Source organism: Podarcis raffonei, chromosome 8 (genome assembly GCF_027172205.1).
Source record: "Podarcis raffonei isolate rPodRaf1 chromosome 8, rPodRaf1.pri, whole genome shotgun sequence".
In the NCBI taxonomy this organism is placed as follows: domain Eukaryota; kingdom Metazoa; phylum Chordata; class Lepidosauria; order Squamata; family Lacertidae; genus Podarcis; species Podarcis raffonei.
This window is the reverse complement of record NC_070609.1, coordinates 20,263,127-20,289,407: the sequence shown is the minus strand read 5'-3', so window position 1 is coordinate 20,289,407 and position 26,281 is coordinate 20,263,127. Positions and strand designations below refer to the sequence as shown.

The following is a 26,281-nucleotide window of genomic DNA, read 5'->3' as shown; positions in this document are numbered from 1 at the left end:
GCGGACTATCAGCAGCGTCTAAGGAGATGTGATAAAATGCCAAGCTAGCTTGTTGCTCACTCTTGCAAAGGCATTTATTATAAAGAGGTCCCTTCTGTTCACCCTCTTCCTGTGCTGCAGAAAGGATTGTAGCTGGATTTCCACCCCCACCCCCTTTCTTGGATGAGTAGATCTCAAGGATCTCTGCTTCTACAGCTGTGCGGGCTCAGCTGGTTCACTGAATTGGTATATGCAAGCTGACCCCTTCTGTAATAGTATTGGTCTCTCCAGAGCAGGTCCTACCTGCTGCTGTTATCATTCCGATTCTATGACACTGGGATTTGTAACAGCCATGAATAGCAATAGCCATAGAGCTGAAATTAGGATTGGAACTCATTTTTAGCCCTTGTGATTTGAAAATGTGTTCACTGTCAGCCTTGGAAGACAGATGAGTTGACCATTCACTATACAGTGGTACCTCGGTTTTCGAATGTAATCCATTCCGGAAGATGGTTCCAAGTTCTGAAACATTCAAAAATCGAAACTCAATAGTTGACAGGGTCTTGCACTCAGTGGAAGCCGCATTTCCTGTTCGTCATCCGTGGCGTGTTCGAAAACCAAAGAATTTACAGTTTACGGCGTTCAAGTTCCGAAACATTCGTCAATGGAGATGTTCGAAAACTGAGGTACCACTGTAGTTTGTATTGATTAGACTAGGTGGTGACAATTTTGCTTTGCAATTTCTCAGGTGTTGTTCTTCCACAGCTATCTCCAAACTCTTAAAGAGATCAGCCAAATCTCTTCAACATCTGAAGGAATCAAGACAATGCAATGAACATGGCTGCAGCCATGCTTTTCCCAAAGGTACCTTAAGTAATCCTCAGAACTGTGGAATCAGTCATGCCAATGCATAAGCTGAAGGAGTTGTGATAAAATGTGCAAGTCTGGCTTGAACCTCCGGAGCAATCATTTATATGAAAAGGAAGTAAAATGTGCCCTAAAAGAGAACAGTGATATTGCAAAGTAACTAAATGAATTATTTGTATCCATTGTGAAAGATGCTGGGCTGATACCTGATCCTCAGCGGCCTTTTTGAGGGAGGAGTCTGAATAACTGAGACAAATGGCTGTGACAAATAGAAGCCCTAGTGCTTATTATCAGATGGCTGGGTCTGAATCAGATCCATTCCAATGTTATTAAAGGAACAAGTGCAAAACTGCTGATCTTCTAACAGAGATATGCAGCTTATCCCAAAAATCAGTTTCTGTACCAGAGGATTGGAAAGTAACCATATATATAGAGAGAGAGTGGTTCAGGTGTGAACCCAGGAAATGAAAAAGCTAGTAAGCTTAATAAAATTCTATCAAGTATATAGAAGTTACAAACCTTTCTGAAGAAGAATCAGCATGGCTTCTGCAAAGGAAAGTTCTGTCTCACATCTTTTAACTTTAGTCTGTCAACAGGAATGTGGATGGGATGATCCTGGAGGATCTTGGGCCTTTGGACTTTTGGGCAATACCTCACTAAAGCCTGCTGCATAAACTGTTAGTCACAGCATAGAAGGACCTCTAATGGATCGGTAACTGACTAAACAACAGAAAGAAGAGAGCAGGAATAAATGGGGCAGTTTCACAACGAAAGGAAGAAAGAGAAAATATATTGTAGTAGTTTATAAATGAGATGGCCAAACACTAAATTATTCAAGATTATCAAACCCTAAATGGATTAGGAAGTTAAAAAAAAAGATCTCAAAATTTGCAAATGAGGTTCAATATAATGGGGGCAAAACCTCCTAACTTTCGCTATACTCTGATGGGGTTTTAGCTAGTGCTGATTAACAAAGATGATATTGGGGTTGTGGAAGAAACTCACTAAAAATCTTGGCATATAACTACAAACAAATAATTCATTGCTAATGATTATTAGGTAAGAGAATGAGAAGGAAACTGCCAGTGGTAAAAAGCCCTTGGCATAATGACATTAATTGCTGCTGCTAAAATAATGCTGGATAATAATGGACCCATTGTGTGGCTCAGAATAGGTAGCTTTCTGAGGACTTGCAAATATTGTTTGCTGTTTCTAGGTGTCCTATCTCAAAAATGATACTGTACATCTGGAAGTGGTACCGGCAAGGACAACTAAAATTATCTCTAAATGAAAGGCTACAGTGGTTGTGGGTGAAAAAAAGGAAGAAATGATTGTTTTTGATGGTTGTAAAATTATGTAGGATATGGAGAAAGTGGTTAAAAAGTTTTTTCTCCTTTTCAGTACTGTAACTCATCACCTGATGAAAGTGGCATAAGATTCAGGACAGATGGAAAGTAATTATAGTACTGTATATTATTTCTTAATGGAATTTACTGCCACAAAATGTGGTGACCACTAGCTTATTACATGACTTTAAAAGATCTGATAAATCCATGGAATGGTTATATGCAACCCAGGCTCCGAGGCCGTGTCCTATATACAGTGGGAGGGTTGTTTCCTTCCAGAGGCCTCTGATTTGCCACTGGCCCCAAGGCCTCCCACTTTTCCCATGAGCAAAGGGCTCCAATACCCCAAACATTCTGGACATATCACTGATTTGAATAAAAATCTGCACTGTAAAGATGTGTGTTAGACTGGCAGTTTCAATCTGTTTTCTGGCAATACCCAGTGCCTACACGCTAGTTTCTGAATGAGAGACTGAGTAAGTTGAGGCTTCCACTGTCTACCTTTGGCAATGTGCTGGTAGAACAGGAGTAACACAAAAGTGTCCCAAATTTCAGTGTATTAAAAGCAGCAGCAGCAGCTGTGCTGTGCACCTTCCTGTTCTACTTCTTGAAAGCCATCTGTTCTCTTGCTCACGAATAGTGAAATGGTTCACTATTGCTGCAAGCCAGGTTAATATGTAACCGCTGTACGACAGAGATGGGGAAGCGGTGGGCCCACCAACTGATGTTGGACACAACTCCCATTGACCATGGATGCTGAGACTGCAAAGAGCTGGCGTCCTACAGCATCTGGAGGGCTACAGGTTCCCCGACATTGTGGAACAGACATTTATAGAATAGCCTTCTTAGCCAAGCTCCTTCAACGTCTGCTGATTCGTGTGGTTCCATTACATGAACTAAGCTTGGACATCTCTCCCATAGCTTTGCTGTTATGCTACCCACATTGCGGACTGGGGGAGGTTGTCATGACTGCAGAGATTTTTAAAATTATTATTATCAACCAGATTCATTCTGCCTTCCTAGAGTGTGGGATATAAATATGAAGGAATAAAGCTGCATGCTGAATGAGTAGTATGAACCCCATGCTACATGAATAGTCCAGCATTCTGCTCCCACCCGCCCAAGCAAGACATGAAAACAATAGCTTTGTTTGCATAATTTGTCCAAAGGAAACAGGTGAATGCATTTCAGGGGTAATGGGTATTTGAAGTGACAGGTCTTATTACCCTATTTTCCTTTGAGGGAGGCTGCTACATACAGCCTAAAAGCTGGGCCAGAGTATGTGCAGAAAACTACTTGTTAGGACAATTTGGGCGCAGGGTGAGGTGATACAATTTTAGACTCTCCACTGAATAATGTAAGTGTAACTAAACTATCACATCATTCCCCGCCCCACCCCCAATCTGTTTAATATTTGTGAGCAACTCTGATGAAATGAGAGCAGAGTCTGACATGTGGCATTCTATTTCACATTGTATATGATTGGTGTTTTCATTTAGGACTTCTGGGCTTTTCCAAACTAACAGAGCTCAAAATAGTGGCTCAAATCAAACACATACACTCTAAAATGCCCATCACATTAATTGAAAACAAAGGAATAGTACCGAGGTACAGTTGTGTACCTCGATACTACCCCTTATTCTCTCCTGTATAAATGTTATGCATTTGGTCATTTCCAATAATTTCTTCATTTACAAAGAGGTACAAAAGGCTGCAGAGGCAGGGATCCATGAATTTTAGCTGTGCAGTTTGTTACCAACTGAACTGTGGCATCATCTGAGACCTAGCCCTCCTGCCATTTTGAAAAGATTGCTCTGCCTCAATTTATTGTGATATGCGTTTTAAAAAATAATAGTGGTGACATACAATGAAGGCTTTTCATGTTGCCTGCCAGAATTAAATTTGTGGGTGATGCCGTGACCATATTTGTGAACCTTTGTACAGTATCCCCAAGCCCCACTAAAGACAGAGATAGAAGTTCTAAAAGCACTACCCTACCCTGTTCTTTTAAGCCCCCAATCCTTAAAAACCCTAATTCCCCATTATAGCCAATGGGACATGGGAATCAAAACTGACATTAGTCTGTTAATTTAAATTAAACTTGGGCTTGATCATCTCTGCAGTCACACAAGCTAGAGACCTCCTTTTGGAGAAGGAAAAAACTGGGATTCTAAAAATGATTGATGTTAAACTGAATACTAGAGTTTTTTTGTCTTTTGCATGTGCACAATTACAACCTGCATACAAGACTTAACAGGCTATAAGATTTAACAGGAGCTTTTAGTCTCAAATCAAGCATTTTTAAAAACAGAAAGAACTGTGCCCTGAGTGGAGTTTACTGTGGAAGAGAGAGAAAAAGAAAAGAATAAAAGCAGGTGGTAATCTGGTAATTTATGCCAGAGAATATACTCTAGCCCAGGTGTGGGGAAACTCTGGCCCATCAGGCCTTCTCATTCAGCCCACAAGACTGTTTTGCTCACCTGCCGTCATACGTGACATCAGGTGTGAAGCTAAATAGAGACATTGGTAGCAGAAAACACACCAAAACACATACACTTGTGCATTAGCTGATGCACAGGGAGTTCAATACTGCTTAGGTGTACTAGCTGATTCCCACTGGAAACTGCACAAAGCAGGCCAACTTTGGCAGGTGGGCATGACAATCATCAGATGTCAATAAGACACCAGGTGGTTGACAGGTCGGTAGTCCTGTCCCCGTAAGAGTTAGCCCGCGGGAAAGTAAAGATTGGCCTACTGCCCCAAAAAGGTTCCTCACCACTGCTGTTCAGCAGGGATGGGGAACCTGTGACCCTCCAGATGTTGCAATTTATACTGCCTTTCACCCTTGACTATTGGTGGAGCTAGGAGTCTCAACATCACACGGAGGGCCATGGGTTCCCTATGCCTACCTTTGAGGAAACCAATGTGACAAGTCAGTAGAGAACTGAGCAACAATATGAGAGCGTGACCTTGATATGCACTTCTACCAGAACTCTAGCCTAGCCTGAAACCTTTCCTGAGCAAGGTTCCTTGGAGGAACAGAACCCAGGTGTGACAGCACAAAGAACAGCAGCCACTACTCTTTGTAGTAGGCTCAGTTATTCTTCCCAGTTTGGGCATGTACTTTGTAAAGGAGACAAGTTTCAGGTGATACAGCTATCTGCCTTCATTTTAACTGTGAATTCACTTTTAAAAAAGGCATGAATGGCAGTGTGTAGTGTGGGCAGGGTAGGGGTAACGAGGCAGCTGGTCTGGCAGGGAGCTAAGAATACAGAACCCTCTGATGATCACTTTTAAGCATTTATCATTTAAGTGGGAGCAGATAATTAATGGACTACATTCCCAAGTTGAACAACTGTCTGCAAGAGCTTGTTTGTTCAAGTGTAACAGAATCATTTATTCTATTCAGAATAAAAGCTAGGACCAGCACCCAAAACCTGCAGAACTTCAACTTTGTGGTACTTACGAGCTATTGGATGGCCTTGGTTGAGGTTATTTTGTGTTCAAGCAGCAGGTTCTTCTTTCCACAAGCCCCACCAAATGTCTAATTTGATTTCCCATCTGCAGTGGAGTTTGCTCATGTGCGCAGCCATCTTTCTTCATTTGCTCTTCTACAGCCGACACTGCCTAGCCTAGCTGGGCCCAAGCCTCTCAACCGGCCTCCTTTCTTTCAGTTGGTAGCATTGGGCGCAAAACTGTGCACATTTTGTTCTAAATAACAAAAAAGCCTGCACTGCATAATCTGCATAAATTATGCAAACATGCTGTGTTCCAAACAACTGCTTCTTGGGCAGAAGGAAGAGGGCATGGAGTGCAACAGATAATTTGAACACCATGCCATCGGAAGGCCTATCCAAGTCATCTTCTGGTTTCAGAACTTGGAATTGCACCCATGCCTTTCAACCCCATCTTTACAACCAAGAAACATAACAAAAGGCTGAGATTTTTAGGATGCTGAATCCCAATATCTAATGCCATGATACTGTAGACATGGGCCTGAGTGTACTAGGACTGCTGAGGACATAGCACATATCCCTGGAACAAATTCCTGGTCTAAAAAAACTGACACAGGCAACATCCAACCACTCTGCACTTCCATTGAAGCATCACATTTTGCCAGTAGCAGCTGAGTCTGGAACCATGTGCCCTGCTTTCAGAGAACAATGGACAAAACATCTTGTTCAAAAGCCCAAAGCAGCAAGATTACGCTTGCCCTTGTGTTGACTGTATGGTAATTACAATGAAATGCTCTGTGACTGAAATGCTCTTTTTCTGAGAGGGCCCCTTCATGTGTAAGGCCCAGCCGAATCTCATCCAGCTGAAAGGGACAGCAGCCTGCCAAAACTGGAAAAGGACAGTGCTAACACAAGCACCTCCAAGTCTGGTCAGGTGCAAGCCCTGATCTGCCTGGCTGTGCAGCACAGCAGAACAAAGTGCCTAGTGAGCAACAAGAAGCCACTGGAATAGGGAAACAGGTTCCTTGGGTCACCCTCTGGCCTTGTTGCTTCAATTTCTTGCCAATCTAACAGCACACTTGTTATTTATACTACAGCAGCATTTTATGGTGTGGGTGTGTTAAGGGCCAACTCCCTGTTATTAGGAAAAATAATATTGGTTGCATCCCTCTTTCTCTGCTAATCTTCCACATTTCCTACTCGCGAAAAAGAAGAAAAGAATCTTAAGGAAATAGCATGAGCTCATATGACCGAATCCTGTGCAGGTGCATGAGCTCAAGTAAGGCAGAGGTACAAGTTCACAACCCAGCTCAGCAGCCCTCTCCCTCCTTTGCCACCTTCCTAATTGTGCCTTGCACTAGTATACTTCAATGATGCCAGAACACAGATCTAAGCACTGCCCCCACCCCACGTTCCATCATGTACACACAACAAGAGGCAGGTCCAAGATGGCTGCACACGAGTCAGCATAAACATTCGCTGGTTGGGGCAACCCTTTATTTCCAAGCAGGGGAAAAATTTTTTAGCAGCAATTCCCATGGGACCACATAGGCCACCAAGCCCATCAGTCCACGCAGTGCACAGAAGTCTGACTGTCCATCCAAGCACAGAATGTTGAAATCTCTTGCACCAAGGAAGGGAATGGCTGGCAGGCCACATGCCGCTGAATGATTCAAGAGGGGCTGTGGCCAGGAAAGACCACACAAGTCAGAGAAAGCACTGACCGAAAGGGGGAAGGCGGCATCCAGGCTGCAAGGGCGGTAGGATGCTGGCTCCACATGCTTCCCCCTGTCCTATTCCCCCCCTCCCCCCTCCCCTCCCCCCCAACAATGCTTACCAGTTGCAGCAAGGTCCTAGGTAGCAACAGGACCTGGTCTCTAGACTGGCCACAGCCAGGCAACCTGACCCATCCCACCGCAAGTCCTGGCCCACTCAGACTCTCACCTATGGAGAAGTGCTCTCTGGGCACTGGTTCCCTGCCCTACAGTCAGTCCTGGCCCGTCCAGGCTCTGGTGCAACAAGGGAGTGCTCTCGCTGGGCACTGGCTCCTAGCCTGCCGGGCCAGTCCATCATCAGGAGCTGGCAGCCGTGCCCTGGGGCACGCAGACACCCATCAGTGCAGTCTCGTCAGTGTCTCGGTGCCCACGCCCGCGGAGAGGATAGTTGAGGCCAAGTCCCTCAGGGCGCGAGCCGCCAGCAGTCCTAGTCCGGAAGGCCGAGGTGCCCAAGTGCAAGGAGGAAGAGCCCAGCCCGGGGGGGTTGCAGTCCAGATGGCGAGGGCCCAGAGAAACCTCCATGGCCTCGGGAAGCGGGGGAGAGAGTGGGAGTGGAGGGCGCTGGTACGGAGGGTGACCGCTCGGGGGAAAACATGGCATGGCCTGGCTGGGCGTGGGCTTGTGAGGTAAGATGTGAGGAATACTCTCGTTGTCGCCGCTGGCCCAGAGACGCATCTGCTGCTGAGGGGGCGCCTGCAACCACAACAACAAAAAAGAGGGAAACGGTCAGTTAAAGATGGAAATGGAGGGGTTGAGCATGTTAAGGACTGGGGCGACAGAAAGGGCATGGGGAGCCAAAACAGGCCAGAGCCTGACAGGCAACGTACTTGAGGACTCTGCATCTCGCAGTCTGCATGCACGGTGCCCATGCTGCCGTAGTAACGATTGCTGTAACGGTAACCGCGGTTGTCGTTGGAAGAACCACTGGAGCCGCCTGATAGGAGAGGAGAAACGTACACAGCGTCAGAGGAGCAGAACAGGGGCCAAGGTAACATTTGGGCACAGAGCAGGAGATGCTAGGAACAGCTAGACCGACACCCTCCTATGGGGAGAGGTGGAAGAGTATCAGATCACGCAATGGAGATGACTGAGGATAGAGCTGGCAGTGGAAAGGAGGCAAAGGGAGAGATGGACATACCAGAACTAGACACAGAACTGGTGGTGCTGGTGGAGTGGCTGTGCTCCGTGCCCAGGCTGGGTGAGGTGCTGGCGCTTGTGTTGGTGCCCTCATCAGCTGTTTTCTTGAAGAAGTTGTGCTGCAGGGCGTAGAAGGGGGTGATGCGGCTACGGGGTTCATAGTCCAGCATGCGCAGCACCAAATCCTTGAACTTCAGGTAGTCTGAAGGCGAATGGCCCTGCTCCCCTGCACGGCGCCCGCCTGGGCCTCCACTCTCCACCCCCAGCACTTCGTGCAGCCGCCGTGTCCCTGGAACCTTGTAGTCCTGAAAGACACCAAGGAACGGTATAGTTAGGCAGACTTTACTTACAGCAAGATAGAGAACGGTCTGTATCAGCCAGGTGGGGTGTTGTGCTACTGTACTCAGTAAAGGCGTAAACATTATCAGTCATGCCAAGTTTGTATTTGGAAAGTAGAAAAGAATTCATTTTATCACAACACAGGACAAGGCTATTTTATATTCCTAAACCTAAGGAACTCCTTGTTGATTGTGAAGTTGATGTGTTTAATTAGAGAAAAATCACTGTCAATATTAGAGAAAGGAGTTGACTTAACTCTCTGCAAAAAGCAAGGCCCGCAGGGCTTCTTGTTCCTGCCCAGGAGTGCCATGCGTTTCTGTCACATGCACCATTCATGTTAAAGGATAGTTATCTTAACACACTTGCAAGATACTTGCCCCATCTATTTCAAATCACCCATGAAAACAAGAGCAACAACTGTGGGGGAGCCTGTTTCTGCCCTCACAGAGAACTCATCTGCTTGTTCCAAGGCCTATTAAAAACTCATGTCTTCCCACCTGCATTCTCAAAATCATTCCCCCTCTTCCCTTGAGGTTTCTAGTCTCTTAGCCTGGAAGTCTGAGGGCAGAGCCTGTGCCTTTAGGTTGATTTAGTCAATAGAAATTATTTTCAATCTCCTTGCCATAGAAGTAACCGAAAATGATGGATACAAAACCACAGTCCCAAAACAAAATACAGTTCAAAGGTCATTGGAAATATTTTGTGGCACAACTAAAAAGCTTACCACAACACGTCCCACCCCCCGCTAAAACACAAAATGTGAATAGCAAAACTGACAATTCAAAACCTTGTGTTGTGCAGATAATTTTAAAAACATCTGTTGTCTCAGGCTCATTTTAAAGGGAATGCAGAGGGGGAAAGGGCTGAAGAGTGAGGACAGCTGTGTTACGCATTACCTTCCTGCCATCTTTGCCCCGCCGGAGGACCCAGCCCCCCTCAGGCAGCTTTTCAAAGTACTTCCGAGCTTTGGGAGCCTGCTCCAACATGTGAGGGGGTGGCAGCCCCAACACCTCCACAATCCGGCTCATCTGATCTGCCTGCAAGGGAAAGGCACAGAATCAGGAACACAAGGTGATAGTTCCCAGCCCCACATGGCTCTTCCTGGCTTTCCAAACCCACTCCCTGTTTCTTTGAGGGCCTTCTAAATCCATTCATTTGTCTCCTTGAACCAAGGACCTATTCATGCAGCTCCACACACTTCAACTCCTCCTGCCAGCCAAGCCAAGTTGCTGCTGCATTCTTTGTCTTGATTAGGTCGTTCTGCCCAGCAAGTTCAACAGCTGCCCTTGCTAAAAGCTAGCTGCTACACCAAGTCCTTTGGAGCATAATACCCAGGGGCCAATCTCCCCTCCCCTCCCCTGGATCGTCCTCTTTCCACTTACCTCATTGGCGCCACTGAAGAGGGGCTCTCCTGTGTGCATCTCCACCAGGATGCAACCTAAGGACCACATGTCAATTGCCAGGTCATAAGGCATGCCCAGTAGCACTTCAGGTGAGCGGTAAAATCGGCTCTGGATATACTGGTAGATCTGCAGGGAAGAAAAGGAAAGATAGGATCAGCTGCTGCACTCTGGGGACTGGAAGGTCACAACAGGTGGGTCTGTCTTCTTTCAGTCCCTTTGCTTCAAATGTTGGCCAAGACAAACAAGGTGGTCCAGTGCCCTCATCTAGCCAAGGGGAAGCTGAAGAAGTCCTGAGAAAAACAAGGGAAGCTGTTCAAGCTGACAATTACAAACTTCTGATGTTGACCACTAGGAGGGTCTCAGGTTAGGCACTGGGAGAGGGCCTGCAGTTGGAGAGGTCACAGCAAGGGGTCACTCACCCGCTGGCCCAGCTGGCAGGAGCTGCCAAAGTCCACAATCTTGATGGCACTGCGCTTGGGGTTGCAGAGCAGGATGTTCTCAGGCTTAAGGTCACAGTGGATGATGCTGAGCTCAGGTGTTGCCAGGAAGAGTAATGCAGTGCACAGCTGCTGGGCAAACTTGCGTGTGAGGTTCAGAGAGACGCCACGGAAGTTGGTGTTACGGAGCAAGTCGTAGAGGTTGTAGGACAGCAACTCAAACACCAGGCACAAATGGCTCCGGAACATGAAATGCCGCTTCAAGTGCACTGCGGGTGGGGTGGAGAGAGAAAGTGTGGTGGAGGCATTGCTAGAATACTGCAGCTCCCCAGTGATGCTTTGACAACACCCTGCAGCCAGCACTTGTGAACCTCACTGACATATAATTATGACCTCCAGGCATCCCACATGAACATTTCCCACAGTCTTGGACCACAGATCACTGAGTGCACCACATCTGCAAGCAAAATGATGAACCAATCTCTCCCAGTGACCTGAACCCCCACCGACTTCAACTCATGCCCTAACCAGTCTCTCAAACACTATCCAGACATTCCTTTAATCAGTCACTCACTTATGCAGAGCCTTCCACAAGTTGCCACCAATCTAAATGAAGCACTGGAGACTTCATTTAATGTGCATCTCACCAGTAGTGCTCTCCCTGACCCACTCACACTTCTCAACTAATTCCAAAAACATATCTCTGCAAACTCTCACCAATGTAGTATTTCATCTCTGTGTCATGCTGGTTCATCAGTTCCAGCAATCGCAATTCAATCTGAGCCTGGCTCAAAAATGCCTTCTTGTTCTTGATTATCTTTATGGCCACCCACTCCTGAGCCTGTTGGTCATAGGCCTTCACCACCTAGCAGGGAGAAAAAGACACATCAGTATAATGTTATCACAGTGGTGCCAAGAAGTAATGACTTTGGGGAGAACCACCAAATCAAAAGTACCGCTGGGCAGGGGGAACATTCAAGCGTCAACACACATAGTGGTCATCTTATTTATTTATTGCCCTTCCTCAGAAAGAGGCCAGGGCGATATACATGCAAAGCTTTGCTTAGGATGGCAACGAAACATCAACCCCAGTTACTTAAAATCAGGTCACAACCCAACAACCTGCCTTATACCAAACAACACTAATGAGCCATCTGGCTTATACTTTATATATCAAGGACAACCAAAGTGATGATGTCCAGATGTTGTTGGACTCTCATTGTAGTCCCAGCCAGCGCTGCCAATGGTCATGGATGATGGGAGCTGTCGTTCAATAACACCTGGAAGATACCACGTTGGTTATCTCTTATCTGTACTGACTAGCAGAGGCTCTCCAAGGTTTCAGTTAGGTATCTTTTCCAGCCCTGCCTGGATATGCTAGAGACTGAACCTGAGGCCTTCTGCAAACCAAGCTTCTGCTCTACCAATGAGCTACAACCTTTTCCCTTTGGCGAGATTACAGGCTGTGTGTTCCTGTGACTGTGGGGCAAGCTCCCTTTTGATCTTGCCAAAGGCACATTTGCTGGGGAAGGAGAACCTAGAGCAGTGTTCTGGCCAATGATCACCAGAGCACAGACTGCAACTTGCTATGTAGTTACAGATGTGGATACAGAAGAAGTCTCTCTCCTGGCTGCCCTCTGACCTGTCCGAAGGATCCCTTGCCAATGAGCGAGTCTATTTCATAGCGTTCCAGCCAGCGTTCCCCGTTGCGAACAATGTAATCATAGTTGTCGTCATCATAGCCCTCGTTGTGCACTTTCCGTTCCTTTTTGGTGCTTGTGTCCTCGGGTGCCACCTGCAGGGCTCGGCGTTTCTTCTTAGCATAATAGACCTGGCAGCGAAACGCAGGGTCAGTGCACAGAATACAAGGAACCTTTCTTTTAAGATGAGGAATTACACCTCCCCATAGCAGCCCGGGGAAGCAAACTAAACTCTCTGGCAGGGCAGAAGAGCTAAGGAATGGTGCCATCAACATGCAGCACAGAGGGAAGAAGAAGTGCAAAAATGTTTAAATCGTCACTATTCCCAATGCTTTAAGGAACTGGTCAAAGCTGTCACCACAGAGAAGGTCCTCTTACCTCATTGATATGTTTGTAAGTTTTGATAAGGTCGACAGACAGCTTGCGTAGTGGGGCTGTGGCAGAGTCCCGAAAAGTGAGCGGGATTCTTCTCTGCAGGATGGCCAGGTCTGGCATGATCTGTGGGAGAAAAGGGGGAGGGGAGATAAGTCCCTAAAGGTCATGGGCTTGAAATAGTTCCATGATGGGGCTAATAGCATGTGTTCCAGCCGCCAGCAGGAAGCAGCAATTGACAAGGGTTTCATTCTATTCCACTAAAAACCCTGTTTTCTTTTATGTACTTGGAGGTGGAAGGTTTGCAGGAGGCAGAGAGAGTGAGTGAATGCAGGGGTCATGCTGAGATTACTAACCTTTTAAACTTAGTAGATTCAGTCTGCAGCCCACATCTAATTTCCCCCATGGTGTAGGAAAGAGGTTGCTATCAGCCCAGGTGAGGATGACTTCTTGGGCCCAGGTTAAGTGGCTCTCACCACACATCATGGCTGATTCCAGTGGCAATTGCATTAGGGGGCTGCTTCATCCCACAATGACTCCCCTCTGCATGCCTTGACTAGAGACTGAACTTAGAGCCTCAAACCTAATAGCCATTGTCTCTATGATGTGAGCTAAATAAAAACAGAGATTCACACCTGTATCAGCCTCATGTAGATTTTACTTGGAATGACCACAGGTTGAAGAGTGGGAAAGGAGCTGAGCCAGGCTGAGCCGCTGTGTGTATTTACAAGCATACAGTCTGAAGAGGAAACAGCTGATTCAGGGGGAGCCTCCGAAAAGGCTGAATTTCCAGGAAATTACCTGCTGATGCTCAGCCATGGGCTGGATGCTGGAGAAGGGAGCATGGCTGTGCTGGCTCGACATGATTGTCTCAGTAGGAAGAGAGCGGCCCAGAGAGGCAACCTGGCTGCAGGGCGGCAGCTGGCATTGTGGAGTGCTGCTGCCACCTAGAGGGCACAAAAATAGTTTGGTGAGGGTTTTTTTTTTAAGTCATCACACATGCCTGCAGTTCCCAGAAATAGCTCTCTGCTTTCACCACAAAACGCATTCCAATTTAAGAAGAGAGTCAGGTATCTTGATTACAGTAGGGGTGAGGATATGGCCAAGAACCTAGGTTCTATTCTTAGCTTTTTAATGGGAGGGGGGCAGTAGATCCAGTTTCCTGAAACAACCCAGGATAGAGAGCTTCACCCAGTGAACTGAAACAGTGACACAAACGTATTAGAAAAGACAGTCTAAAAGGTGTTTGCATTTCATGGTATTATTAAGCAAATTTATATTTGCAATACCGAAAACCACAAAACAGAGTTCAGGCATAAGAGCTGGCGCTTAATATAAGCATTTCCCAGCCTTCTTTATTTGTTTTGACTACATTATACCTTCATTATACTAAGCAAGGGTCCACTAAATTCTGCAACCTCAAGCTACCACAGCTTGGGGGTGGGGTGGGGGATGGCAAGCCTCTTGTTATCTTTCCCAGACTGACTGCACAGCAGCTTTAAGTGAATGAAAGCTGAGAGAAGAGCATAAGGAAGCCATCAACTATTAGCACTGGGATCAAGACTATGCAAATAGGAAAGGAGAAGGCACATATGAATGACTCCTAGATTCAACTGTTCCCTTAGTATGGCATAGTGTGGCTAGGGTGTTGTACTTGGACCTGGGTTCAAAACAATCTCCAGCCTTGAAGCTCACTGGGTGAGCTCCAGCTCTTTTAGCTGTCTTATCTCACAGGGATGTTAACAAAATAAAATGGGAGAAGCAGGACCATGTACACAACCCTGAGTCTATGGGAGGAAGGGCAGAATCATGAAATGTATTCCTGAATGTTTTAAGGTCTAGGTATTGTGTTCCATGTTTTGTAATCAAGGACGCTTACCTGAGTGCATGTGCACCTTTACCATTAATGGCCTTTTGGGAAGGGAAAGAGGCAAGAGGAGAGGCTACAGCTTGAACTGTGCAGAGGAGAGGTAACTACAGAAAAACAGGCAGAGGTGTTTGCATGTCAGACACGGTCAGAGGCTCCAGCAAAATCATAGGGATTGTCAGAACTGAAGGAAAGCTGGGCAGAATGTGGTCAGTGTACTGTATCTTATTATGCAGCCACACCTCAAAGTTACAGATCTCTCTTTTGAATGTAGTTAAAGAGAGGGATTCCCTCAGCACCCACTGGGAGTCAATATCTGTGCTGTTTCTAACATGATCTCTATCTGTAGTTTGCTTCTCCTCCCCCCAAAACAGCAATTCTCCATTGGTGATGCTATGAACATGTCAACTTTTCTTACTGCAGATTACTAAACAGATTTACACCCCCTTTTGGAATAATTCAGTTTAATTCAGTTACTGTTGCCATGTATTTTTTTTAAATGTCTGTTTTTTAAATGTCTGTTTTATTATCTGTTTTAGTTTTGAAATACTGTTAATTATCATTTTAATATATATGGTATTTTCTACCGTGGCACCATCTGGTGAAGGATGGTTTATAAATACTCTAAACAAACAAACAAACAATCAAAAGATACAAAACCGTCTTTTATGCTACTGGTGCCCAGGACATACATTTCCATTTTGCAGACATTTCTGCCCCGATATACACACCCATATATGTATTAGAATACATTCTTTACATTAAAATTTATATTACTGTATTAGCCTGATTATAAGCGTCACTTCTTCCCCAAATTCCGACCATGAAAAGTTAAAGTGTGGCTTCTATTCGTGACCTTATGGTATGCAGCCAGGAGCGCAGCAAAGCGGCGCTTGCCCCCCGCGTAGTTCCCCATCCTCTCTCCCAAGGCCGGGATGGGAGACAGCAAAGTAGGGGAAAGGCCGCTGGCAACGCAGTGCGCCTCCTCCACCCCCCACGCAGCCAGGAATGGAGCGGCTTATATTCGGGTATTTTTTCTTCCTCCCCCCCTCCAATTTTAAAGGTGTGGCTTATATTCAGGCCAATACGGTATTTTGTACAACCTGTATCCAATTTTCATCTCCTTGTAAGATAAGGATCAACTGATGTGGTCCCCTTGGCCAAATCTGGACCTTTGAGGTATGTTGTTTCCCCTACTAATTTTTAGTCCCAAATCCAAGAGAGGGATCTGGATGAAAAGCAACAGTAGGAACAGGAGCTTACTGGCAAACCACTTTTAAGGGATGGCCTACCACAGACAACTTTCTTATCAAAGTGAACCTCCAGGAAAAACGATCTGCTAACTGAAGTTCTAATATTACTACATAAACATGATGGCTTACAACAAATAAATAAAATAAATATTCTATGATGTGATAACCTATAAGGTTTACTCTTGCTTTAAAAACAAAACAAAATCTGACGTTCTCACAGTGTTGAATTTTGCAGCCAGAGTCATGTTCTCTGTTATCCCAGAACACACATACCCTTGCTAAGAATTCAGTAATAGCCAAGCCTACTATTATTTTTAAAAAGCATTTCTAATATTATTTACTTATGTAATAAAAACCGTTAAATTATTCTGAGGGATTGTGAATGCAACAACCCAGATCTGTACCCCCCCTCTCCAGTATGTTTTATTTTTATTCAATTGTATTTTTCTTTTTCTATTTCCTTATTTCTTCCAAGCCAATTCTATTACAAAGAAAAAACCACCTACATAATTAAAAAGCCAATTCCCAGAGCCACACATTAACAGGGCCTGAGGTGCCACTGCAACACAGACCCCCCTTCCATGTGAACACACCTTGTCCTTCCAGACACACATTTCACGAGTATGGATTTTACAATCTAAGATGTCAGAACTTTTTTCTCAGTGGCTCCCATGGAATTCCATGGAGCAAGGGGGGGAAAATGGAGCACATTTGAGAAAGGCAGAACCCAGTGCCTGGAGCAGGGAACAATTTAGGCCTCATCTGAATGCAGCTGTTGAATCCCCCCTGAACGAATCTAGAATCATAGAACAGAACAGAACAGAATCTAATCGTAGAGTTGGAAGGGACCATGGGAATCATTTAGTCCAACCACCTGCAATGTAGGAATATTTTGCCCAACGTGGGGCTCAAACCCACAACCTTGAGATTAAGAGTCTCATGCTCTACCAACTGAGCTATCCCAGTTCAGTATTGTCTACTCTGGGGGTACTGTCAACCCAGCACCCATGAAGGCTTTTTCTGGAGTCCACAGGCCCAAGGTTGCAGATCCTCAATATTTTTTGGATTTTGCGGGAAGAGGGGATGGCAGAACAGTGTAGAGCAGTTGCTGGAGCTGGAAGGGCAAGTCCTCTTGCATTATATTTGTAGTTTTTTGGTGGTGGCAGGAATCATTTTCCTGTTCCCTGAGTGTCCCATCCTGTTTGGTTTGTTGCCTGCCAGTGATGTAGAGCTGGCAGCAGGCACTTGCTTCACCCCATGAAGAGGTTATCTATGGATGCTTGACTGACAGAGGTTCACTTGGGCAGAGAAAGAGGGAAAGATGTACAGTGGTACCTCGGGTTAAGAACTTAATCCGTTCTGGAGGTCCGTTCTTAACCTGAAACTGTTCTTAACCTGAAGCACCACTTTAGATAATGGGGCCTCCCGCTGCCGCCACGCCACCACAGCACGATTTCTGTTCTCATCCTGAAGCAAAGTTCTTAACACGAGGTACTATTTCTGGGTTAGCGGAGTCTGTAACCTGAAGCGTCTGTAACCTGAAGCATCTGTAACCTGAAGCGTCTGTAACCCGAGGTACCACTGTATGTGTGTGAGAGGGAGGGAGAGAGGAGGTATGAACGAATGGTGGTCTGTGAGAGAGGTAGAGATGCACGGAGATGTGGGTGGCGCTGTAGTCTAAACCACCAAGCGTCTTGGGCTTGACGATCCTGTACTGAGGAGACACAGAGACAGAGGCATATGTGAGGGGAGTATGTGTGTGTGAGAGACAGCTGTATGCACTTCAGGTTACAGACTCCGCTAACCCAGAAATAATACCTCAGGTTAAGAACTTTGCTTCAGGATGAGAACAGAAATCGTGCTCCGGCGGCGCGGCAGCAGCAGGAGGCCCCATTAGGTAAAGTGGTGCTTCAGGTTAAGAACAGTTTCAGGTTAAGAACGGACCTCCGGAACAAATTATTTAACCCGAGGTACCACTGTAGTTGAAATATGTGTTTGAGAGAGAGAGGGATGGATGTGCATAAGATCTGTATGTGTGTTAGAGAATTGGTGTAGTGTGACCACCTTGTATATATATATTTGGTATATTTGGGGAATGCTCTCTGTTCTTATTAGATAGCAACAACATCAGTCTATATGTGCAAGATGTCAAGATTGTATGTCAACAATCAGGGCCAGCAGAACACTGCTGACTTCCTGCAGGTAGCATGAGGTTGTTCAGTAGGTGGGAGGGAAGCAACAATGTCTGGATTCTCTCTAATTTTGTGTTATGCCATGCCCTTATAGCAGCAATTTTGTGACTGGTGCCCATATAGTTTTCTCAAAATTCTACCTCTGGTCACCAATAATTGGTGACTGACAGGCCACAGTTTTCCCAGCCCACAAGCAGGATTTGAACTCAGAACCATATTTATGCAAAGCATGTGCTCTGCTACTGACACATGGATGTATTCACCTCAATGAGGGAAAAGCCAAACACTGTATTTAGGGACACTATTGTCTTCAGCTCACCAAAGCACAGTCTATCCTTCCACAAAGACCCATTACACATGTTAAGGACCAGTACCATATATAGGCCCTCCCTCCACAAATACTCAACCTTTCACCATATTTTTCACTTGTGCATTGTGTTTTTAATATTTTATTGGGAGCCGCGCAGAGTGGCTGGGACAACCCAGTCAAATGGGTGGCATATAAATAATAAAATTATTGTTATTATGATGATTATTATTAATAATACAAATGAAAATCTTAAGTAGCTGAAGCAGTGCTGCCACATCAGATGCTCTTAAACTATTTTCTGGGACTCATGGTAATATAATTTATTGCTAAACAATTACACTGCGGCCTTACAATTTCTTTATGTAAACATCCTCAAGCAGCACAAGCAAATCATATGTTGCATTACTCAGCAGTCAAAACATAGGGGCTGGTTCACACATTAATGCAGCATGTAGCCACTACATGCAGTGGGCAATTAGTCATGTTGCTAATGTTATTATTTAAATTTATATTCAACTTCTACTGGCAAGGCGTCAATGAAGTTGTACCTTTACAGATTTATATGCTGTTATTCACTGATTTTACCTAACAACTCAAAGTAATACAGGCAACGCTCAGCTTATGCAGGGGTTACGTTTCAGGGATGGCGTGTAAAGCCAAAATAGTGTATAGTCAAAACACATTGGGTTCAATGGTGGGTGGGATTGCCAAAGCCTTTCCCCCCAGACAATTGCCCTCTTTCCATCCCCTTTTTAATTTTCTAAATCTGAATGTGTACAAGTTGAATGTGCACAAATTGTGAGTTAACTGTATACAGATAGCAGTTTGTAACCACCTTGTGCATGAATCTCCCTGGGATCGGTGCATGCATAGATTCCACTTAGACCTCTGAGTGGGGAAGCAGATGCAACTTGACTAGAAAATCACACGAACTATTCTTAAATTAGCTGAAAATATATTAAATATATTATATGGAAGTTTATTTAATATTTTTATTAAATCTACTACTTCCTTACATTTTAAAGCCCTAAGCGCCATGGGAAGATGTGGCAAAGCTCTTCGCAGCCCCAGGGAAGCACAGCGCACCCTCTGCCACCAAGGAAAGGCGCGGCGAGGCCCTCCATCTCTGTGGGGATGCTTGAAGAGGCCCTCCACAGCCATGGGGCTGCCTCCAAAGCCCTCTGCTGCCGTGAATATATACTGTGATATATCAAGATATTGTGATGTTTAGTTGATGATGTATTGTGATATTGAAAACCAGGTATCACCCAGCCCTACTTGTGTTTTTTTTTTTTATAATATTTTTTATTAAAAAGTTTTTATAACCACACAAACATAACATAAATACAACAAATACATAAACAAACAAAAACAAAAACAAAACAAGAAATAAGTACCATTTCATATCTTAATTTCTTATACCTTTCTTCCCCGACTTCCTCATGCCTCCCTTTTCTGTATTCCAGATTCTTATCAATTACTCAGCAAATCTTCCCTTATTTTAATTTAGATTTAAGCTAATCTTCCTTATTCTCCTTGTCTTAACCATTGCTAATAGTAACCATTTACTTTCCAGTCCAACATCATTCTAACTTTCATTAATTTTGTAATATTTCTTTAGATAGTCCTTGAACTTTTTCCATTCTTCTTGCGCTGCTTCTCTTCCCTGGTTTCGGATTCTGCTCGTCATTTCTGCCAAGCCCATGTAGTCAATCACCTTCATCTGCCATTCTTCCAGTGTGGGTAAATCTTGTGTCTTCCAGTACTTCGCAATGAGTATTCTAGCTGCTGTTGTAGCATACATAAAGAAAGTTATATCCGTCTTTAACACCCCTTGGCCGACAATACCCAAGAGAAAGGCCTCTGGTTTCTTAGGGAAGGTATATTTAAATACCTTTTTCAGTTCATTATAGATCATTTCCCAGAATGCCTTAATCTTCGGGCACGTCCACCAAAGGTGAAAGAATGTACCTTCCTTTTCTTTACATTTCCAACATTTATTATCAGGCAAATGGTAAATCTTTGCAAGCTTGACTGGGGTTATGTACCACCTATAGATCATTTTCATAATATTTTCTCTTAAGGCATTACATGCCGTAAATTTCATCCCGGTGGTCCACAACTTTTCCCAATCAGCAAACAAAATATTATGACCAATGTCCTGAGCCCATTTAATCATAGTTGATTTAACCGTTTCATCTTGTGTATTCCATTTCAGCAGCAAATTGTACATTTTTGACAAATTCTTAGTACTGGATTCTAACAAATCAGTCTCCAATTTTGATTTTTCCACCTGGAAGCCAATTTTACTGTCCAATTTGAACACTTCATTTATTTGGTGATAGTGCAACCAATCTCTCACCTTCCCTTTTAATTTCTCAAAACTCTGCAATCTCAGTTTGTCCCCTTCCTTTTCCAGAATTTCCCAATATCTTGGCCACTTCGACTCCATATTTAACTTTTTAACTGCCTTAGCTTCCATTGGCGACAGCCACCTTGGAGTTTTGTTTTCCAGCAGATCTTTATATCTGATCCAGACATTTAATAGTGCTTTTCTGACAATATGGTTTTTAAAACTTTTATGTGCTTTAACCTTGTCATACCACAAATATGCATGCCACCCAAAAATATTGTTAAAACCTTCCAAATCCAAAATGTCTGTATTTTCAAGAAGCAGCCAATCTCTTAGCCAGCAGAAAGCTGCCGCTTCATAGTATAGTTTAACGTCTGGCAGGGCAAACCCCCCTCTTTCCTTTGAATCCGTTAATATCTTAAATTTAATTCTGGGCTTCTTGCCCTGCCAGACAAATTTAGATATATCTTTTTGCCACTTCTTGAAACAGTCCATTTTATCCATTATTTGTAATGCTTGGAACAAAAACAACATTCTTGGCAATACATTCATTTTTATAACTGCAATTTGACCTAACAAGGAAAGCTTCAAGTTTGACCAAATCTCCAAATCTCTTTTCACTTCTGTCCAAGTTTTTTCATAATTATCTTTAAATAGGTTCACATTCTTAGCTGTCATATTTATACCCAAATATTTCACTTTTTTAACCACAGTCAACCCTGTCTCATTCTGAAACCTTTCTTTTTCAACCTGTGTTAAATTTTTCTCCAATACCTTAGTCTTTGACTTATTCAATTTAAATCCTGCCATTTGACCAAACTCTTGAATTATTTCCAAAACTCTTTTCGTGCTAGCTTCTGGCCGCCCAGCCCTACTTGTGATCCCCAGCAACTGGTAAAGTCATACCATCTCCATCATGGCTAGTAGGCATTGATAATTTGTCTAAACACTTTTTAAAACCACCTGCCATATCACTATCACTATTTCCATTTTACTAGGCAGTCAGTTTTAATTTACCCATGGAAGTTGGAGCTAGCACCTAGATTCATATAGCACATATTATAAAGAGTGAATGAAGATGAAGAGGAGTCAGGCTAGAAGAACCAGCCCAGGTCTTACAGATTATGCTGCCAAATATTTAGGCTGTGAGGTAGCAGTGGCCTAATTGGGACTAACAATTGACAACTTCAGTTTACTTCACTTATATCCTACCAGAGCAACATGAGCTCAAAACAACTTGCATTTTTATATTTTTCCAAATCCTGTGACGCAGGATGGCAGACTATAGTGATATGTCCACTGTAGAAACCATAGCTGGACAGGGGTTTGAACAGGGACTCCCACATCCAACCTAGCACTTCAGCCACCGGACCACACTGGTTCTCTGCATCATAGCACACTAGCAAGATAGGAGACCGCCAAGAAAACCTGAGTCTGAAGCATGACCCCTACAACACTGTGGAACCATTCAAAAATAACACCTACAAAGTTTGTGTTTCGAGTTACATAGCTTTTCTCTTACTTGTGCTTCTGGCTGCTCTCCACCAGGGGGAAATTTGCCCTTTTAGAAATATAGGTATTGCTGGCCTAGACAGAGCTCAGTTTGTACATAAAATGCAATTTTATTACTATTGCTGGTGCCTCGGCAACCATCAGAACTACTAGGTACTATTCTTAGCTGTGGAAAGGACATGTTAGAGTGGCTGGAATGAAGTACAGCAGCACACAGGCAGAGAGAGCTAATGGTTTCTATTCCTAGGTCTGCTACATGGAGGCACAAAACTCAGTACCGATTTGGCAGAAAGAGTGCTTGCTTGAGGTCCCACTAGATCCAATTCCTGGCAACACAGCACCCCTCTAACACCAAGCTGGCTGCAGCTGCATGCTTATTAACACAGCTAGTTAATTAATGGAAGGGTTTCAAAGCTGGGCTTCTGCCCTTTATGGACAGACTAGTTGAGTGCAATTTCTGGCAAAGAAGTGCAAGGCTACTGACATCATATTCCTTATTTATTTAACTAAGGGCCTAAAAAGAGACAGACCCACTTCCCAACCAGAGGCTGGGACAAATAAAAACAATGTGGGGTTTAATAAGCATGTGACATTGCAAGTTTTCACTCAGAAGCAAGTTGTGGAAGTTCCTTTGCAGCTCAGCCTGACTCTAGGATTTCTCCTAAGCCTCTTCTCACAATGAAGAGCTACAACATCTATCTTTAAATCAGGGGTTCCTAATATGGTGCTTGTGGGCACGCATGTGCTTGCCTTTCGTGGTGTCCACAGGGTCCGCCCCCGCTGCCCACTGATATCAGACTTGAAAGAATTTTTCTATTGTAGCCAATAGAACAGGTTGCAGGGCGTGCTTGGTTGCAGGGTGTGTGTGGTGCCCACAACAGTTTCTCCAGTATGCCAATGTGCCCATGGGCCTAAAGGGTTGACAGCCCCCATTTCCCCAGGATTGGTGTCTTTATTAATAAAGAGGGCTATGTACCATTCCAATATGCCTGAGTTTGTCAGGCATAGTGTGGAATTTGGTATTCTGAGCAGTTCAGTTTCCAATGCTTAAGATCAGTTTTTTCAGCTGTTATAGCTGAGGAGCAAAGCTTAGAAGTATCCAGGCAGTGCCTAATGAACCCTCTAGAATTGTGCTCTGCCTTGCTCAGCTCCCATGGCTCATATTCCCCCTTCTCTTACCCGCCAAAAGCCACTGGTCCTCCATTCCCCATCCCCTATCATCTTTCATTTCTCCAATACTTGACCAACCCCCCCCCCAAACACTCCTTGAAAATCATATGAAATCTCACACAGACACTTGCATAATTTATTATCAACATTAAATCTGGAGTTCCTAAAACCACTGGTAAGAGCCTATATGTGAAAGTAAAAATTCCAACACAGAGTCCAGGGCACATTCTATTTTCTACATGCAGACTCAGGTTGACATATATGAAGATTTGGTCTTAGATTTTTCATTTAAGTTTCAAAGCCAAGAGATATAATTTTGCTCTTTGCCTGTGGCTCTGCTTCTCTTTTAAGGCATTTTCATTTATAAAAGAAAGGGTCACAGATTAATTTAAAGTACATTTCCACTTCCCTTTTAGTAGAACATGCAATTCCCTAATCCACAAAGATAACAGCTAGTTCCCTACAGAGCTCTACAACCATCAAGATACAATGATTCAAAGAGTGCCAAAACTGCATATGAAACTCAGGCATCATCCATGCAAAGGTGGTAGCTATAAGCATGCTCCTTATATGTGTTTGCATATGTATTCACAATTAAAAACTTATCCTAACTCAGTCACATAGCTCATGTAGTCCCAAAAGACCTACTGCTTCCCAGAGTCTCATTCTTGAAACACTGAAGAAAAACCACACCTTGTGTTCCAAGCAAAGCTATTCAACATATTTTTAAAAAACCAATCAAACCCTAGATTTCTTGGCCTTCTTCCCCAGGGTATTTTCAGATTTCACCTAAGCCCATTAACACCAAAAGGAGACAACAACCTCCCTCTCCCATCTACAGAGACTTTCCTCGGTGCATAATAGTCCTCCAGCTTCCTTCTAGTTCTCCCTTATGTGGTTGCCAAGTCTCCCTCAGTTGCTGCTCTTGACCTCATAGCTTAGAACAAAGACATATATGATCAGATAATCAGTATTTTCTCATTTGCCACACATGGTCCCTACCTGTGACCATTTTCCTGTTGTAGCAGGCTGAGGGCAGAAAGCAGGAAGGTTCCTGTCGGGCCCAATGCGATTGCAATGTCAGCAGCATCGTATTGAGATGGGTCTCAGTGCTGGAGGGGATCACCATGGGAAAAGCTATCTAACCACACCATCTACTCAAGTCCACACCATGGAAAGCTGTTTGCTGAAGTCCACTTTTTGGCTGTTGCTCGCCCAGGTTGTGCTCCCGAGAGAGAGTCTTAAAGCCACTAAGCAGAAAGCAGTGCTACACAGCTGTCATTGCAGAGGCTATGGAAGGTCAGCGGGCGTGGAATGCTCTCTTGGCTGGATCAAAGCAAACAGCTGGTTACATGCCATGGCCAAGTGGAAACTGATCAGAGGAACAGCTGACAAAAGGTTTCCAAAGGCAGGCCAGAGAAACCACTAAGGAGAGGGGCTGAAACGTGCCAATTCCAAACTCCTCTTTTCTAAAATGTTACCTCCAGGCCACTGTTTGCCTCTTTGAACTTTCCCAAAGGAATTAACTCATTGGTGCTGGTTTCTAAAAACCTGAATGGTCACTGAAGAAGCTGTTTCTGCTAAATCCTTAGAGACAAGAGGAGTGTGGGACAGGAGTCTAAACTGACCGCATGTTATTACTATTTTTGTAGAAAAAAATAGTAATATAAAAAATGCAGTTTCAGTATCTTTATGAACATGTAATCATTTTGTGAGGGTTTTTGCAGGGTGGTGGTGATGTTAGCATAAATTTCCAGACCCCATTCTCCTAGTAACTAGTACCTTGGCCAACCACCACTGGAATAATAGTTTCAGACATTCACTCTGAGAGGTGTGTGTTTGTTTTGGGGGGTGAGTGGGACGGCTAACGGCTTTCCTGACTAAAATATCAATCATGCTTTCTGACAGGCAAATATAGTATTTTACAATGGATCTCCCCCTTCCCCAACAATCAGTCTCATTAAAAATCCAAATGAGGCAATACTCAATCTTTGACTGAAACTCTGGTGTCTTTTCAAATCAGAGCAAGCCATTGTCCATTGCACTGATACTTCTATGACCAAACTTTTGATTCCAGCACCATCAAACCATCATCCTTTTGGCTCCTTTTAGCTCATGCTGCTCCCATCACCATGAAAATCCACATCTACCACATGCAAAAGTGGAAGTGTTATGCAAGAAGATGGCAGCCAGAGCATATGAATCCAATATCAGGAGGTACTATTTTGAGGATTTCTTCACACCAAAACTTTTAAGAGTTGCTACACATTTTATTACTCAGCCCAAACAGCAATGTTCATAAGAACCTCAGGTCCGGTACACAGTTTATACATTTTTTGGAACAGAGTGTAGCTTGGGAATGAGGGCCATAAATACATTTATTAATTTATAAATCACCCAGGGAAGGACTCTGGACAATGTGTTTCAAACATACAGTAAAGGAAAAGGGACCCCTGACCATTAGGTCCAGTCGTGGCCGACTCTGGGGTTGTGGCGCTCATCTCGCTTTATTGGCCGAGGGAGCCGGCGTACAGCTTCCGGGTCATGTGGCCAGCATGACTAAGCCGCTTCTGGCGAACCAGAGCAGCGCACGGAAACACCGTTTACCTTCCTGCCGGAGCGGTACCTATTTATCTACTTGCACTTTGATGTGCTTTCAAACTGCTAGGTTGGCAGGAGCAGGGACCGAGCAACAGGAGCTCACCCCGTCACGGCGATTCGAACCGCGACCTTCTGATCGGCAAGTCCTAGGCTCCGTGGTTTAACCACAGATATATAAATAAAAAATAATAACTGCAAACATGAAAGCATTTT

General features: G+C 44.3%; 1 protein-coding gene across 2 annotated transcripts in view; it reads right to left on the bottom strand.

Annotated features, from left to right (window-relative positions):
- Window positions 1-7,118: 7,118 nt before the first annotated feature.
- Window positions 7,119-26,281, bottom strand: part of DYRK1B (dual specificity tyrosine phosphorylation regulated kinase 1B) — a 34,683-nt gene continuing 15,520 nt past the window's right edge. The window contains exons 1-11 of one of the 2 annotated variants that reach the window (XM_053398410.1): window positions 24,470-24,712; window positions 13,612-13,757; window positions 12,817-12,936; window positions 12,381-12,569; window positions 11,456-11,603; window positions 10,721-11,007; window positions 10,281-10,427; window positions 9,795-9,935; window positions 8,561-8,864; window positions 8,250-8,356; window positions 7,119-8,115 (exon numbers count right to left, since the gene is read on the bottom strand). In XM_053398410.1, the coding sequence (XP_053254385.1) occupies window positions 7,720-8,115; window positions 8,250-8,356; window positions 8,561-8,864; window positions 9,795-9,935; window positions 10,281-10,427; window positions 10,721-11,007; window positions 11,456-11,603; window positions 12,381-12,569; window positions 12,817-12,936; window positions 13,612-13,757; window positions 24,470-24,596 (2,112 nt within the window). In that variant the 5' untranslated portion in view covers window positions 24,597-24,712 and the 3' untranslated portion in view covers window positions 7,119-7,719. Of the gene's footprint in view, window positions 8,116-8,249; window positions 8,357-8,560; window positions 8,865-9,794; window positions 9,936-10,280; window positions 10,428-10,720; window positions 11,008-11,455; window positions 11,604-12,380; window positions 12,570-12,816; window positions 12,937-13,611; window positions 13,758-24,469; window positions 24,713-26,281 lie in introns of those variants that run through there. The other variant, XM_053398411.1, reaches the window with a different exon arrangement.